This window comes from Oncorhynchus nerka, linkage group LG4 (genome assembly GCF_034236695.1).
Source record: "Oncorhynchus nerka isolate Pitt River linkage group LG4, Oner_Uvic_2.0, whole genome shotgun sequence".
NCBI lineage: Eukaryota > Metazoa > Chordata > Actinopteri > Salmoniformes > Salmonidae > Oncorhynchus > Oncorhynchus nerka.
This window is the reverse complement of record NC_088399.1, coordinates 17,567,793-17,582,740: the sequence shown is the minus strand read 5'-3', so window position 1 is coordinate 17,582,740 and position 14,948 is coordinate 17,567,793. Positions and strand designations below refer to the sequence as shown.

General features: G+C 46.6%; 1 protein-coding gene across 5 annotated transcripts in view; it reads left to right on the top strand.

Moving 5' to 3' along the window:
- Positions 1 to 14,948, top strand: part of rapgef1b (Rap guanine nucleotide exchange factor (GEF) 1b) — an 82,861-nt gene that overhangs the window by 52,647 nt on the left and 15,266 nt on the right. For 4 of the 5 annotated variants that reach the window (XM_065017294.1, XM_065017291.1, XM_065017289.1 and 1 more), the window contains exons 7-10: positions 5,426 to 5,540; positions 6,126 to 6,312; positions 6,983 to 7,549; positions 7,710 to 7,927. In XM_065017294.1, the coding sequence (XP_064873366.1) occupies positions 5,426 to 5,540; positions 6,126 to 6,312; positions 6,983 to 7,549; positions 7,710 to 7,927 (1,087 nt within the window). The remainder of the gene's footprint in view (positions 1 to 5,425; positions 5,541 to 6,125; positions 6,313 to 6,982; positions 7,550 to 7,709; positions 7,928 to 14,948) is intronic. The other variant, XM_065017292.1, reaches the window with a different exon arrangement.

Below are 14,948 nucleotides of genomic sequence, written 5' to 3'. Positions count from 1 at the left end.
TGGCACATCAATGCGAGATTTGGCAAGAAGGTTTGCTGTGTCTGTCAGCGTAGTGTCCAGAGCATGGAGGCGCTACCAGGAGACAGGCCAGCACATCAGGAGACGTGGAGGAGGCCGTAGGAGGGCAACAACCCAGCAGCAGGACCGCTACCTCCGCCTTTGTGCAAGGAGGAGCACTGCCAGAGCCCTGCAAAATGACCTCCAGCAGGCCACAAATGTGCATGTGTCTGCTCAAACGGTCAGAAACAGACTCCATGAGGGTGGTATGAGGGCCCGACGTCCACAGGTGGGGGTTGTGCTTACAGCCCAACACCGTGCAGGATGTTTTTCATTTGCCAGAGAACACCAAGATTGGCAAATTTGCCACTGGTGCCCGGTGCTCTTCACAGATGAAAGCAGGTTCACACTGAGCACATGTGACAGTCTGGAGACGCCGTGGAGAACGTTGTCCTGCCTGCAACATCCTCCAGCATGACCGGTTTGGCGGTGGGACAGTCATGGTGTGGGGTGGCATTTCTTTGGGGGGCCGCACAGCCCTCCATGTGCTCGCCAGAGGTAGCCTGACTGCCATTAGGTACCGAGATGAGCTCCTCAGACCCCTTGTGAGACCATATGCTGGTGTGGTTGGCCCTGGGTTCCTCCTAATGCAAGACAGTGCTAGACATCATGTGGCTGGAGTGTGTCAGCAGTTCCTATAAGAGGAAGGCATTGATGCTATGGACTGGCCCGCCCGTTCCCCAGACCTGAATCCAATTGAGCACATCTGGGACATCATGTCTCGCTCCATCCACCAACGCCACGTTGCACCACAGACTGTCCAGGAGTTGGCGGATGCTTTAGTCCAGGTCTGGGAGGAGATCCCTTAGGAGACCATCCACCACCTCATCAGGAGCATGCCCAGGCATTGTAGGGAGGACATACAGGCACTTGGAGGCCACACACACTACTGAGCCTCATTTTGACTTGTTTTAAGGACATTACATCAAAGTTGGATCAGCCTGTAGTGTGGTTTTCCACTTTAATGTTGAGTGTGACTCCAAATCCAGACCTCCATGGGTTGATCAATTTGATTTCCAATGATCCTTTTTGTGTGATTTTGTTGTCAGCACATTCAACTATGTAAAGAAAAAAGTATTTAATAAGAATATTTCATTCATTCAGATCTAGGATGTGTTATTTTAGTGTTCCCTTTATTTTTTTGAGCAGTGTATTTTCAAGCATGGAGGTGGCTGCATCGTGTTATGGATATGCTCATCATCGTCAAGGGAGTTTTTTTGGGGGTGGAGGGGTGGAAAAGAGCTTAGCACAGGCACAATCCTAGAGGAAATCCTGGTTCAGTCTGCTTTCCAAACAGACACTGGGAGACAAGTTCACCTTTCAGCAGGATAATAACCTGAAACTCAAAGCCAAATATACACTGGAGTTGCTTACCTAGACAACATTGAATGTTCTTGAGTGGCCTAGTTAAGGTTTTGACCTAAATCCGTTTGAAAATCTATGGCAAGACTTGAAATTGGCTGTCTAGCAATGATCAACAACCAACTTGACAGATCTTTTTTTTTTTTTTCACCTTTTATTTTTCACCTTTTATTTAACCAGGTAGGCAAGTTGAGAACAAGTTCTCATTTACAATTGCGACCTGGCCAAGATAAAGCAAAGCAGTCCGACACATACAACGACACAGAGTTACACATGGAGTAAAACACACATACAGTCAATAATACAGTATAAAAATAAGTCTATATACGATGTGAGCAAATGAGGTGAGATAAGGGAGGTAAAGGCAAAAAAAGGCCATTGTGGCAAAGTAAATACAATATAGCAAGTAAAACAGTGGAATGGTAGATTTGCAGTGGAAGAATGTGCGAAGTAGAAATAAAAATAATGGGGTGCAAAGAAGCTAAATAAATAAATAAAATAAAGACAGTAGGGAAAGAGGTAGTTGTTTGGGCTAAATTATAGGTGGGCTATGTACAGGTGCAGTAATCTGTGAGCTGCTCTGACAGTTGGTGCTTAAAGCTAGTGAGGGAGATAAGTGTTTCCAGTTTCAGAGATTTTTGTAGTTCGTTCCAGTCATTGGCAGCAGAGAACTGGAAGGAGAGGCGGCCAAAGAATGAATTGGTTTTGGGGGTGACCAGAGAGATATACCTGCTGGAGCGCGTGATGCTATGGTGACCAGCGAGCTGAGATAAGGGGGGACTTTACCTAGCAGGGTCTTGTAGATGACATGGAGCCAGTGGGTTTGGCGACGAGTATGAAGCGAGGGCCAGCCAACGAGAGCGTACAGGTCGCAATGGTGGGTAGTATATGGGGCTTTGGTGACAAAACGGATTGCGCTGTTATAGACTGCATTCAATTTGTTGTGTAGGGTATTGGAGGCTATTTTGTAAATGACATCGCCGAAGTCAAGGATTGGTAGGATGGTCAGTTTTACAAGGGTATGTTTTGCAGCATGAGTGAAGGATGCTTTGTTGCGAAATAGGAAGCCAATTCTAGATTTAACTTTGGATTGGAGATGTTTGATGTGGGTCTGGAGAAAGGAGAGTTTACAGTCTAACCAGACACCTAGGTATTTGTAGTTGTCCACATATTCTAAGTCAGAGCCGTCCAGAGTAGTGATGTTGGACAGGCGGGCAGGTGCAGGCAGCGATCGGTTGAAGAGCATGCATTTAGTTTTACTTGTATTTAAGAGCAATTGGAGGCCACGGAAGGAGAGTTGTATGGCATTGAAGCTTGCCTAGAGGGTTGTTAACACAGTGTCCAAAGAAGGGCCAGAAGTATACAGAATGGTGTCGTCTGTGTAGAGGTGGATCAGAGAATCACCAGCAGCAAGAGCGACATCATTGATGTATACAGAGAAGAGAGTCGGTCCAAGAATTAACCCTGTGGCACCCCCATAGAGACTGCCAGAGGTCCGGACAGCAGACCCTCCGATTTGACACACTGAACTCTATCAGAGAAGTAGTTGGTGAACCAGACGAGGCAATCATTTGAGAAACCAAGGCTGTCGAGTCTGCCGATGAGGATGTGGTGATTGACAGAGTCGAAAGCCTTGGCCAGATCAATGAATACGGCTGCACAGTAATGTTTCTTATCGATGGCGGTTAAGATATCGTTTAGGACCTTGAGCGTGGCTGAGGTGCACCCATGATCAGCTCTGAAACCAGATTGCATAGCAGAGAAGGTATGGTGAGATTCGAAATGGTCGGTAATCTGTTTGATGACTTGGCTTTCGAAGACCTTAGAAAGGCAGGGTAGGATAGATATAGGTCTGTAGCAGTTTGGGTCAAGAGTGTCCCCGCCTTTGAAGAGGGGGATGACCGCAGCTGCTTTCCAATCTTTGGGAATCTCAGACGACACGAAAGAGAGGTTGAACGGGCTAGTAATGGGGGTGGCAACAATTTCGGCAGATAATTTTAGAAAGAAAGGGTCCAGATTGTCTAGCCCGGCTGATTTTGTAGGGGTCCAGATTTTGCAGCTCTTTCAGAACATCAGCTGACTGGATTTGGGAGAAGGAGAAATGTGGAAGGCTTGGGCGAGTTGCTGTGGGGGGTGCAGTGCTGTTGACCGGGGTAGGAGTAGCCAGGTGGAAAGCATGGCCAGCCGTAGAAAAATGCTTATTGAAATTCTCAATTCTAGTGGATTTATCAGGGGTGACAGTGTTTCCTAGCTTCAGTGCAGTGGGCAGCTGGGAGAAGGTGTTCTTATTCTCCATGGACTTTACAGTGTCTCAGAACTTTTTTTAGTTAGTTTGACTTAATTCTTCCTGCTGTTGAGGATATGGTTGGGACATTGTTGGGGGAAAAGGCTCCCGAAAAACTATACAGACAATATCTTCATCAAACAACACTGTTTCACGATGCATCAGTGACATGGCAGGAGGTGTTTTGAAACAATTACTACTTTGCATACAAACCAGTGAATTGTATGTGTTGCAGCTGGATGAGTCACAGCTCCTGCTATATGTCCGTTAAGTTTATGTGGGGTCAATTAAGGAAGACAACCTCTTCTGAAAACTACTGGAAACCAGGACAACATGAGAGGATATTTTTAAAGTACTAGACAGCTTTGTGACATCAAATGGACTTTGGTGGTCAAGATGTGTTGGTATCTGTACTGTTGGTGCAAAAGCCATGACAGGGAGACAACGTGGAGTGGTAATGGGCATGCAAGCAGTTGCTCCCGACGCCACTTGCAGCATCCACCGAGAGGCTCTTGCTGCCAAGGGAATGCCTGACAGCTTGAAAGATGTTTTGGACACTACTTTTTTAAAGCAAGGCCCCTGAACTCTTGTGTATTTTCTGCATTATGCAATGATATGGGCAGCGACCATGTAACGCTTTTACAACATTTTTTACAACATACAATGATGGCAAAAACAACATTTGAGAGTGCGCTGACCCTGGTGCTAGAGGGAGTACGCAGCTGGAGGTTGAACGTTCGAAGGGGTACGGGGCTATAAAACGTTTGGGAACCACTGGCCTAGATGATCTTCTCCTCTTTAGTGGAAAAAGGGTGGTCATAAGAGGTGGTGAAACGGAAGGTGGTAGACAGGCATTCATTTTCTGTGGGCTTAAGGAAGTGGAGCTATGAAAAATCCATAGGCCTTTGACTTGGCCGGAAGATTAGATCACAACCTTGAATATTACTACTAGGCTTTTGAGGTGCACTGCTGTCTGTCTCTCTTTACTTTGTCTTCCTCTCTCTTTCACTCTGTCTCTATCTACTTCCCATCCCTCTCTCCATGTTGTCCTGGGAACAGAGCACACTTGGCTACTGGCCCCACTTTCGCTGGCCAACGGAGATCCACAAAGACTGACACGTACGTTAGCCAGTAGGGTCATCCCCCTGCATTGTGACATCCTGCTTCCTTAATAACTGTCCAATCCCGTCCCCGGAAGAGTCTTGATAGGTGGAGGGCCTGATTGGTGGAGTGTCTTGTCTTGCATGCTTGAGTTCCTAATTATGCGTCATTGCATCACGCCATACAATGAAGCCCTCATCCAATCAGGAAAAGCTTGGTGCATGAGTATGTACCAATGATGTCGTCATATAAACATTCATATATGTATCTGTTTGGTGTGTATATATCATAACTGTCATCACTTTCCTAGTCATGGTCCCACATGTATCCTTGACCTGCTGATTTCATGTTGTGCCTTTAAATCTGCCATTGACTTGTGATGATTGCAGTATGATAACCTGGAAATCCCAACTTCTGTTTGGGCTACTCCAGAGGTGATCGCAAAAGAGGCATTAAGCAGGAAATGCTGATATTACCATAACAAACCCTCAGTGTCATATCCCACAATCTTGCTCAAGTAGCAGTAAACTGTGTTTTTTTTTTGTCAGTCTGGTTGGGTATCAGAAGCCTAAAAACCTCCATTCTCACAGATTGTCCTACGTCCTACTTCTCTCTCTCCAGCCCTCCTCCAGCTTTGCCCCCAAAGAAGCGTCAGTCGGCCTCGTCGCCCACCCGTGTAGCAGTGGTGGCCACCATGAGCCGCGGCTCCAGCCTGCCCTGCAGCGTCCACAGTCCGGTACCACCAACCCACACCAAGGGTTATGGTTGAATAACACCCATTTACTCGATAGTAATACTGTGGTCTTGTACACTGGTCTACTATAGAGCATCTGCATCAGAGTATGATCAGGGTGGATTACCAGACTATAGTGAAATAACGTGTTACATAACTAGTGACTGACTAAATCAGATTTGTTTAGGCCGGCCATTACTGGATCATATATCCACAAAGTTTTCTATTGTTTGATGAAACTGACTGTGTAGCCGACTTAACTGGTTTCTCCTTTGATTGTCTGTCTGTGTATATGTGCCTGCCTGTCTCTGTCTGTCTCTATGTCTGTCTCTGTCTGTCTGTGCCTGTCTCTATGCCTGTCTCTATGCCTGTCTCTGTCTGTCTCTATGTCTGTCTGTGTATATGTGCCTGCCTGTCTCTTTGTCTGTCTCTGTCTGTCTCTATGCCTGTCTCTATGCCTGTCTCTATGTCTGTCTCTATGTCTGTCTGTGTATATGTGCCTGCCTGTCTCTATGTCTGTCTCTGTCTGTCTGTGCCTGTCTCTATGCCTGTCTCTATGTCTGTCTCTATGCCTGTCTGTGTGTGCAGCAGCAGGACTATGAGCAGGAGTTCCTCCAGAGGCGTTTCTCAGGGGGCAGCCAGTCGTATGGGTGCGACTCTCAGCGCCTCTCGCCCTACAGCAGCATGGGGAAGCTCAGCAGGTCTGAAGAGCAGCTCTGCTCCATGGAACAGGACAGTGGACAGTGCTCCAGAAATACTAGCTGTGAGACACTGGGTAGGGGCACAAACACATATACATACAATTAGACAGTTATCATAGTCAAATCAAATGTATGTATATAGCCCTTCGTACATCAGCTGATATCTCAAAGTGCTGTACAGAAACCCAGCCTAAAACCCCAAACAGCAAGCAATGCAGGTGTAGAAGCACGGTGGCTAGGAAAAACTCCCTAGAAAGGCCAAAACCTAGGAAGAAACCTAGAGAGGAACCAGGCTATGTGGGGTGGCCAGTCCTTTTCTGGCTGTGCCGGGTGGAGATTATAACAGAACATGGCCAAGATGTTCAAATGTTCATAAATGACCAGCATGGTCAAATAATAATAATCACAGGCAGAACAGTTGAAACTGGAGCAGCAGCACGGCCAGGTGGACAAGTCACGGTTGATCTTTATACACTGTACCGAAATAGAAAAACACACATTTTTGAACGTGCGTACTTTCTTGCACACAATGAAAATACACACAATAGGATGTAAAGATGGACAAAAATACATAGACTGAACAAACACCCACTTTACATGTCAACAGCCTCACCTAACCACAAACACTTGTTATTTTCTCTACAAATGTCCCCCTCTCTAACCTCTTGTCTCTCTCTCTTACAACACATTTCACTGCACCTATCTGGTGTATGCGACAGTAAAAACCTATATTTCTTTCTCCAGACAACACAGAGAGTTACGACCCCGACTATGACTTCCTCCACCAGGACCTCGCTGTCTTCACAGGGGACACCCACCTGCCCTCCACTACCACCCCCTCAGGGGTCATGTCCCTGTCCCCCCTCCCAGAGTCCCACAGTGAGTGCTGCTCCCCCGTGCCTCCTCACGCCCAGTTCAGGTCACCACCCGCCCCACACCACCAACAACCCCACCCACCCCAGTCTGAGTACTGGACCCCCCAGCCCGGTTCCCACATCATCCCCTTGCAACTATCCCGCATCAGTGCTCCTCCAGCATTACCCCAGAAGAAGCGGCGCAGCTCCCAGGTTTCACCTTATCAGGACGGGTGTGGCTCCTCGGGGGGACCCCTCAACGAGAGGTCCCCCTCCCAATACGAAAACCTGTCGGAGGAGGAGCTGTTGCACCCCACACCACCCTTTCCCCTCTTCACTCCCAACTCGCCCATGCCCCAGAGCAACGGGGGGGTGTTCGTGACCCAGTACCTGGCTAGCGAGAACGCCGACCTGCCCTCTAGTCCACCGCCACTGCCTGAGAAGAGGAACAAGCACGGTGAGTGGCAGAGGGAGAGATGGAGAGGGGGGGGTGTGCTTGAGAAAGGAAGGGATAGGACTGGAAGAGATGGAGGGAAAGAAAATTGAGGCTGGTAGTCTGCGTGTTTAACGTTTCACTTGAATCACTTTTAATCTCCTGCTATGTAATCTCCCTCCAGTCCTGGCGTACATGCAGTTTGTGGAGGACTACTCAGAGCCCCAGCCCTCAGTGTTCTACCAGACCCCACAGAATGAGAGCATCTATGAGCAGAGGAACAAACGCTTCCAGGACGTCTATGGCCTCAACGACTCCTTCAGCAGCACCGACTCGGTCCACGAGCCCCTTCCCATACCCCTCTTCCCGCCCCCCGCCCTGCCCCCCAAGAAGAGGCAGCTGGTGAGTGTGTGTGATCACCCTCAAGTCTTCAACCCCCCGCTCAAACATTTTGGGAGACCTTATTGGCTACGCCACCTCAGAATTTCTCAATCCTCTATAGAGGTCTTGTTTCAGAAGGACACTAGAGATTGATGCATTGGTTGTGAAGGTGGAGCGTGCCAGTGCACACTATGGGAAAAGTGTGAAGAATAGGGGCCCAAGGTTCTTTGTGTGAGGTCTCCTCTCCAGGTGGACATCCATGTGGTCATGGTTGAGTGCTGAATGGTTAAATGTTTTACTCATAGGGATTTAAGGTTGATGATTTAACACTTCTAACTTAGTTCCATGTCAACAATTAAACATGGTAATCTAAAAGGTGAACGTTTAACCCCCTGTGGTGAAACCAAAACAGTGAGGTCATGGTCGTGCAACATTAGTTGCCTAGGGGTCAAAGGTGAGGTGTCAGATTTTGACTGGGGTCATTTATGCTGTATGACACCCCAGAAGACAGTTGACTGTCTATAGGTCAGTTGCAACCAGAACACGTGTCAATGAAGAGCAGGGTCGTGTTCATTAGGGCATGTGATGGGAAAAAAATTCAAACGTGCAACAGGAAAGGAAAAGGGACCTTTCTTATTGGACCCTCTCTGTTTCAGTCCTTTTTGAACACGACCTAGAAGAAAAACTCTGAGGTCATTTATACTCGTCAGGTTGGTTGTTGGCTGGAAAGGACAAGAGTCCAAAGCTGCATTCTTGCAGGAAGCCATTTCTCCATCCATCTCTCGCTGGTATCTCTCGCTGGTTTGGTTCAGTCTGCCTAGTCTCTCGTTCTCTTGTTTTTTCTTCTCTTGCTCTCATTTTTCTCTTTTTCTCAGTCAATCAGTCTATAGAGGGGAGAGCTGTGGGGGAGGGACTAGGGAGGTCAGATCGATTTTCAGGTTAATGGGGATTGGTTCAACATAACTGGGGATTGAGGTGTCAAGTGGTGAGGTTAGACTATGCATTAACCTGTATAGATAAAACCTTTATGGTGTCACCAGTTAGACACTTGTGTCATTTGATTTGTCAGACTAGACCTGGGTAGAGGCTGGTGGGAGGAGCTATAGGAGGAATGGTTCATTGTAATGTCTGGAACAGAATATATGTGGTTTCCATATGTTTGATGTGTTTGATACCGTTTCATCTCTTCCATTCCAGCCATTACAATGAGACAGTTGGTTGTATTTTTCCTTCATTTTCTTTTTAAAAAGGGAGCTAATTTGTTTTCAGCACTTTTATTTCCATGACTGATCAAAACTTGTTTTCTCATGGCTCTCTCTTGTCCCTCTGCAGCAACATGTTTGGAACATCGAATCACAATATCGGTATAGAATCGCAATACATATAGAATTGTGAGAATTGCAATACATATCCTATTGGCACCTAAGTATTGTGAGGCAATTCCCAGCCCTAACAGTAAGCAGATGTCACTTCATACAATAGGACGACACTGAGAGAGACCGTCTGTGGGTCTTCTGCTGTCCACTAACAACTCTCTATTTTAACACTTTCCACATCTTTATTTTGATGATTTCTGTTGTAAAGTATTAGTTTCCTCCAACTGTATTTCTCTCCTCCCTCTCTCTTTCCTCCATATCCTCATCCTCCTCCTCCTCCCTCTCTCTCTATCTGCTCCATCTCATCCTCTCTCTCTCCTGGTAATCTTGGCTGGTGGTGTAGTGGACTTAATGAGGTTGAGGCCCGGGTGGGATAAGACTGGTTTACCTCTTCATCCTATTCCTCTTGTCCAATAAGCCACCATGTCACAGGATTTACACAGCTTTGTGAGAAAAATAATAATAATTTTGACAGTGTGCCAGTGAGATAAGAAGACTGATGGGGGAGGAGAATCATATTTCAAGTGTGTTTTGGGCCTTGTAGTGGACATTTCTGAAATTGAATTTGGCGCTCTGCAACCTCTGGATGTTGGCCAGGTGGAATGCTAGCGTCCCCCATACCCTAGAGAGGTTAACAAATCCGAGGAGGCCGACGTGAATGACATACTGCTTTCCCGGGAACAGGCCCAGATCCCTGTCATTTACGTCAAGAGAAGGCGGAGAAAAAGGGGCCGGAGGCCGGGCTGCCTTCTGAGAATTCGTAGGCGATCGAATAAACTCCCACTGCCTTCCATTCTGCTAGCAAACGTACATTCTTTGGAAAATAAAATTGATGACCTACGCGGAAGATTAAAATACCAACTTGACATTCCAAACTGTAATATCTTATGCTTCATGGAGTTGTGACTGAACGACGACATTATCAACATACAGCTGGCTGGTTATACGCTGTATCGGCAGGATAGGACAGCAGTCTAGTAAGACAAGCGGCGGAGGACTACAGTGCCTTGCGAAAGTATTCGGCCCCCTTGAACTTTGCGACCTTTTGGCACATTTCAGGCTTCAAACATAAAGATAAAAAACTGTCTTTTTTTTGTGAAGAATCAACAACAAGTGGGACACAATCATGAAGTGGAACGACATTTATTGGATATTTCAAACTTTTTTAACAAATCAAAAACTGAAAAATTGGGCGTGCAAAATCATTGTTAGCCACTGCTAGCGGTTTTTACCTTTTAGCTCGAACTTCAGTCGCTTTAGCCCGGATAGCCTGGATAATACAGTCTGCACAGCATGATATCAGCCCTGAGCATATCGGACTGATTCCCCCCCCCCCCACTACATCACCGGAATTATCAAGGAACCTATCAGGTACAACCCCAAATCCGTAAACATGGGCACCCTCATAGATATCATCCTGCCCAACCGGCCCTCTAAATACACCTCTACTGTTTTCAACCAGGATCTCATCGATCACTGCCTCATTCCTTGCGTCCGTTATGGGTTCGCTGTCAAACAACCACCCCTCATCACTGTCAAGCGCTCCCTAAAACACTTCTAATCGACCTGGCCTGGGTATCCTGGAAGGATATTGACCTCATCGCGTCAGTAGAGGACCCCTGGTTATTCTTTAAAAGTGCTTTCCTCACCATCTTAAATAAACATGCCCCTTTCGAAAAATGTAGAACTAAGAACAGATATAGACTCCAGCCACCCTAGTCATAGACTGTTCTCTCTGCTACCACACGGCAAGTGGTACCGGAGCGCCAAGTCTAGGTCCAAGAGGCTTCTAAACAGCTTCTACCGCCAAGCCATAAAACTCCTGAATATGTAATCAAATGGCTACCCAAGTATTTACATAGCCCCATCCCTCTTTTACACCGCTGCTAAGCTCTGTTGTTATCATCTATGCATAGTCACTTTAATAACTCTACCTACATGTACATATTACCTCAATTGACTCTGTACCGGTACCCTCTGTATATAGTCACGCTATTGTTATTTTACTGCTGCTCTTTAATTATTTGTTACTTTTGTTTCTTATTTTTATTTTTTTAACTGCATTGTTGCTTAGGAACTCGTAAGTAAGGTCTTCACTGTTGTGTTCGGCGCATGGGTCTAATACGATTAGATTTTCTTTTTTATTACCTCAGGAACCACAGCTGTGTGGAAGCACCTGCTTTCAATATTCTTTGTATTCCTCATTTACTCAAGTGTTTCCTTTATTTTGGCAGTTACCTGTAAGTGTGTGTACGTACTACTTGTCCATTTGTTGCAGTGTGTTCTAAGCCACCTCAGGCTTTGTATCATAAGATACAAAGTAATGCATTTTGACTAAGAAACAACTGACACAGAAGTGGGTGCATACTGTGGAAAAAAGTGGGGATAAAGAGGAGTCCTAGATTTCATTCATACACCACTCCCTAGCATACTACTCGCCAATGTCCAGTCTCTTGACAAGAAGGTTGATGAAATCCGAGCAAGAGTTGCCTTCCAGAGAGACAATAACGTTCTTTGCTTCACGGAAACATGGCTCACTCGAGACACGCTATCGGAGTCAGTACAGCCAGCTGGTTTCTTCACGCATCGCGCCGACAGCGTCTTTCTGGTAAGAAGAGGGGCGGATTAACGAGTCGTGGTGTGATCATAACAACATACAGGAACTCAAGTCCTTCTGTTCACCTGACCTAGAATTTCTCACAATCAAATGTCGACCGCATTATCTACCAAGAGTATTCTCTTCGATTATAATCACAGCCGTATATATTCCCCCCCCAAGCAGACACATCAATGGCCCTGAACAAACTTTATTTGACTATGTAAACTGGGAACCACATATCCTGAGGCTGCATTCATTGTAGCTGGGGATTTTAACAAGGCTAATCTGAAAACAAGACTCCCTAAATTCTATCAGCATATCGATTGTGCAACCAGGGCTGGTAAAAATTGTTATTCTAACTTCTGCGACGCATATAAGGCCCTCCCCCGCCCTCTTCTCGGAAAAACTGACCACGACTCCATTTTGTTGCTCCCAACCTATAGACAGAGACTAAAACAGGAAGCTCCCATGCTCAGGTCTGTTCAACGCTGGTCCGACCAATCTGATTCCACGCTTCAAGACTGCTTCGATCACGTGGGTTGGGATATGTTCCGCATTGCGTCCAACAACAACATTGACGAATACGCTGATTCGGTGAGCGAGTTCATTAGCAAGTGCATTGGCGATGTCGTACCCACAGCAACTATTAAAACATTCCCAAACCAGAAACCGTGGATTGATGGCAGCATTCGCGTGAAACTGAAAGAGCGAACCACTGCATTTTAGCCAGGGCAAGATGACCGGAAACATGACCGAATACAAACAGTGTAGCTATTCCCTCCACAAGGCAATCAAACAAGCTAAGCGTCAGTATAGAGACAAAGTAGAGTTGCAATTCAACGGCTCAGACACGAGGTATGTGGCAGGCTCTACAGTCAATCATGGATTACAAAAAGAAAACCAGCCCCGTCGCGGACCAGGATGTCTTGCTCCCAGACAGACTAAATAACTTCTTTGTCGCTTTGAGGACAATACAGTGCCACTGACACTGCCCGCTACCAAAACCTGCGGACTCTCCTTCACTGTAGCCGATGTGAGTAAAACATTTAAATGTGTTAAATGCGCAAACCAGCTGGCTGGTGTGTTTACGGACATATTCAATCAATCCTTGTCCCAGTCTGCTGTCCCCACATGCTTCAGGAGGGCCACCATTGTTCCTGTTGCCAAGAAAGCTAAGGTAACTGAGCTAAACGACTACCGCCCCGTAGCACTCATTTCCGTCATCATGAAGTGCTTTTGAGAGACTAGTCAAGGACCATATCACCTCCAGCCTACCTGACACCCTAGACCCACTCCAATTTGCTTACCGCCCCAATAGGTCCACACTGCACACTGCCCTAACTCATCTGGAGAAGAGGAAGACCTATGTGAGAATGCTGTTCATCGACTAAAGCTCAGCATTTAACACCATAGTACCCTCCAAACTCTCGACCCTGCCCTGTGCAACTGGGTAATGGACTTCCTGATGGGCCGCCCCCAGGTGGTGAGGGTAGGTAACAACATCAACCCGCTGATCCTCAACACGGGCCCCACAAGGGTGCGTTCTGAGCCCTCTCCTGTACTCCCTGTTCACCCACGACTGCGTGGCCATGCACGCCTCCAACTCAATCATCAAGTTTGCGGACGACACTACAATGGTAGGCTTGATTACCAACAACAACGAGACGGCCTACAGGGAGGAGGTGAGGGCCCTCGGAGTGTGGTGTCAGGAAAATAACCTCACACTCAACGTCAACAAAACAAAGGAGATGATCGTGGACTTCAGGAATCCGCAGAGGGAGCACCCCCCTATCCACATCGACGGGACAGTAGTGGAGAGGGTAGAACGTTTTAAGTTCCTCGGCGTGCACATCACGGACAAACTGAATTGGTCCACCCACACAGACAGCGTGGTGAAGAAGGCGCAGCAGCGCCTCTTGAACCTCAGGAGGCTGAAGAAATTCGGCTTGTCACCAAAAGCACTCACAAACTTTTACAGATGCACATCCTGTTGGGCTGTATCACCGCCTGGTACGGCAACTGCTCCGCCCACAACCGTAAGGCTCTCCAGAGGGTAGCATCACCAGAGGAAAACTACCTGCTCTCCAGGACATCTACACCACCCGATGTCACAGGAAGGCCATAAAGATCATCAAGGACAACAACCACCCGAGCCACTGCCTGTTCACCCCGCTATCATCCAGAAGGCAAGGTCAATACAGGTGCATCAAAGCTGGGACCGAGAGACTGAAAAACAGCTTCTATCTCAAGGCCATCAGACTGTTAAACAGCCACCACTAACATTGAGTGGCTGCTGCCAACATACTGACTCAAGTCCAGCCACTTTAATAATTGAAAAATTGATGTAAAAAATGTATCACTAGCCACTTTAAACAATGCCACTTAATATAATGTTTACGGACCCTACATTACTCATATCATATGTATATACTGTACTCGATACCATCTACTGCATCTTGCCTATGCCGTTCTGTACCATCACTCATTCATATATCTTTCTGTACATATTCTTTATCACTTTACACTTGTGTGTATAAGGTAGTTGTTGTGGAATTGTTAGGTTAGATTACTCGTTGGTTATTACTGCATTGTCGGAACTAGAAGCACAAGCATTTCGCTACACTCGCATTAACATCTGCTAACCATGTGTATGTGACAAATAAAATTTGATTTGAATGCCCTACTCTTTGAAGTTATGCAGTTGTCTAAAAAACAACATTTTGCCCAAAACTCCCTCCCCCCCTTTAGTTTGTGTACTTTACTGTATTTATACTTGGGATATCACTTTTCAAAAAAGTGTTTTATTTTTATTTTTAATCACTGGATGACATCTTTAACAATGCTAACACTTGCTGCTGTTCTCCCCTGACCCTTGATCTCTAATGGATATGAGGCAGATGGTCTTGGGGAGTGGGCTGACTGCGTATGGCCCCTGGGTGTGGTGGGGGGCACGCTGAGGAGGTCAGGGAGAGGGGGTGTGTCCCTGTGGAATCACTCGATTTGGACCTGGCCTGATGCAAAACAGATTCCCTCTCCTGCTCTTCTTCCTCCTCTACCCTTCTTCTTC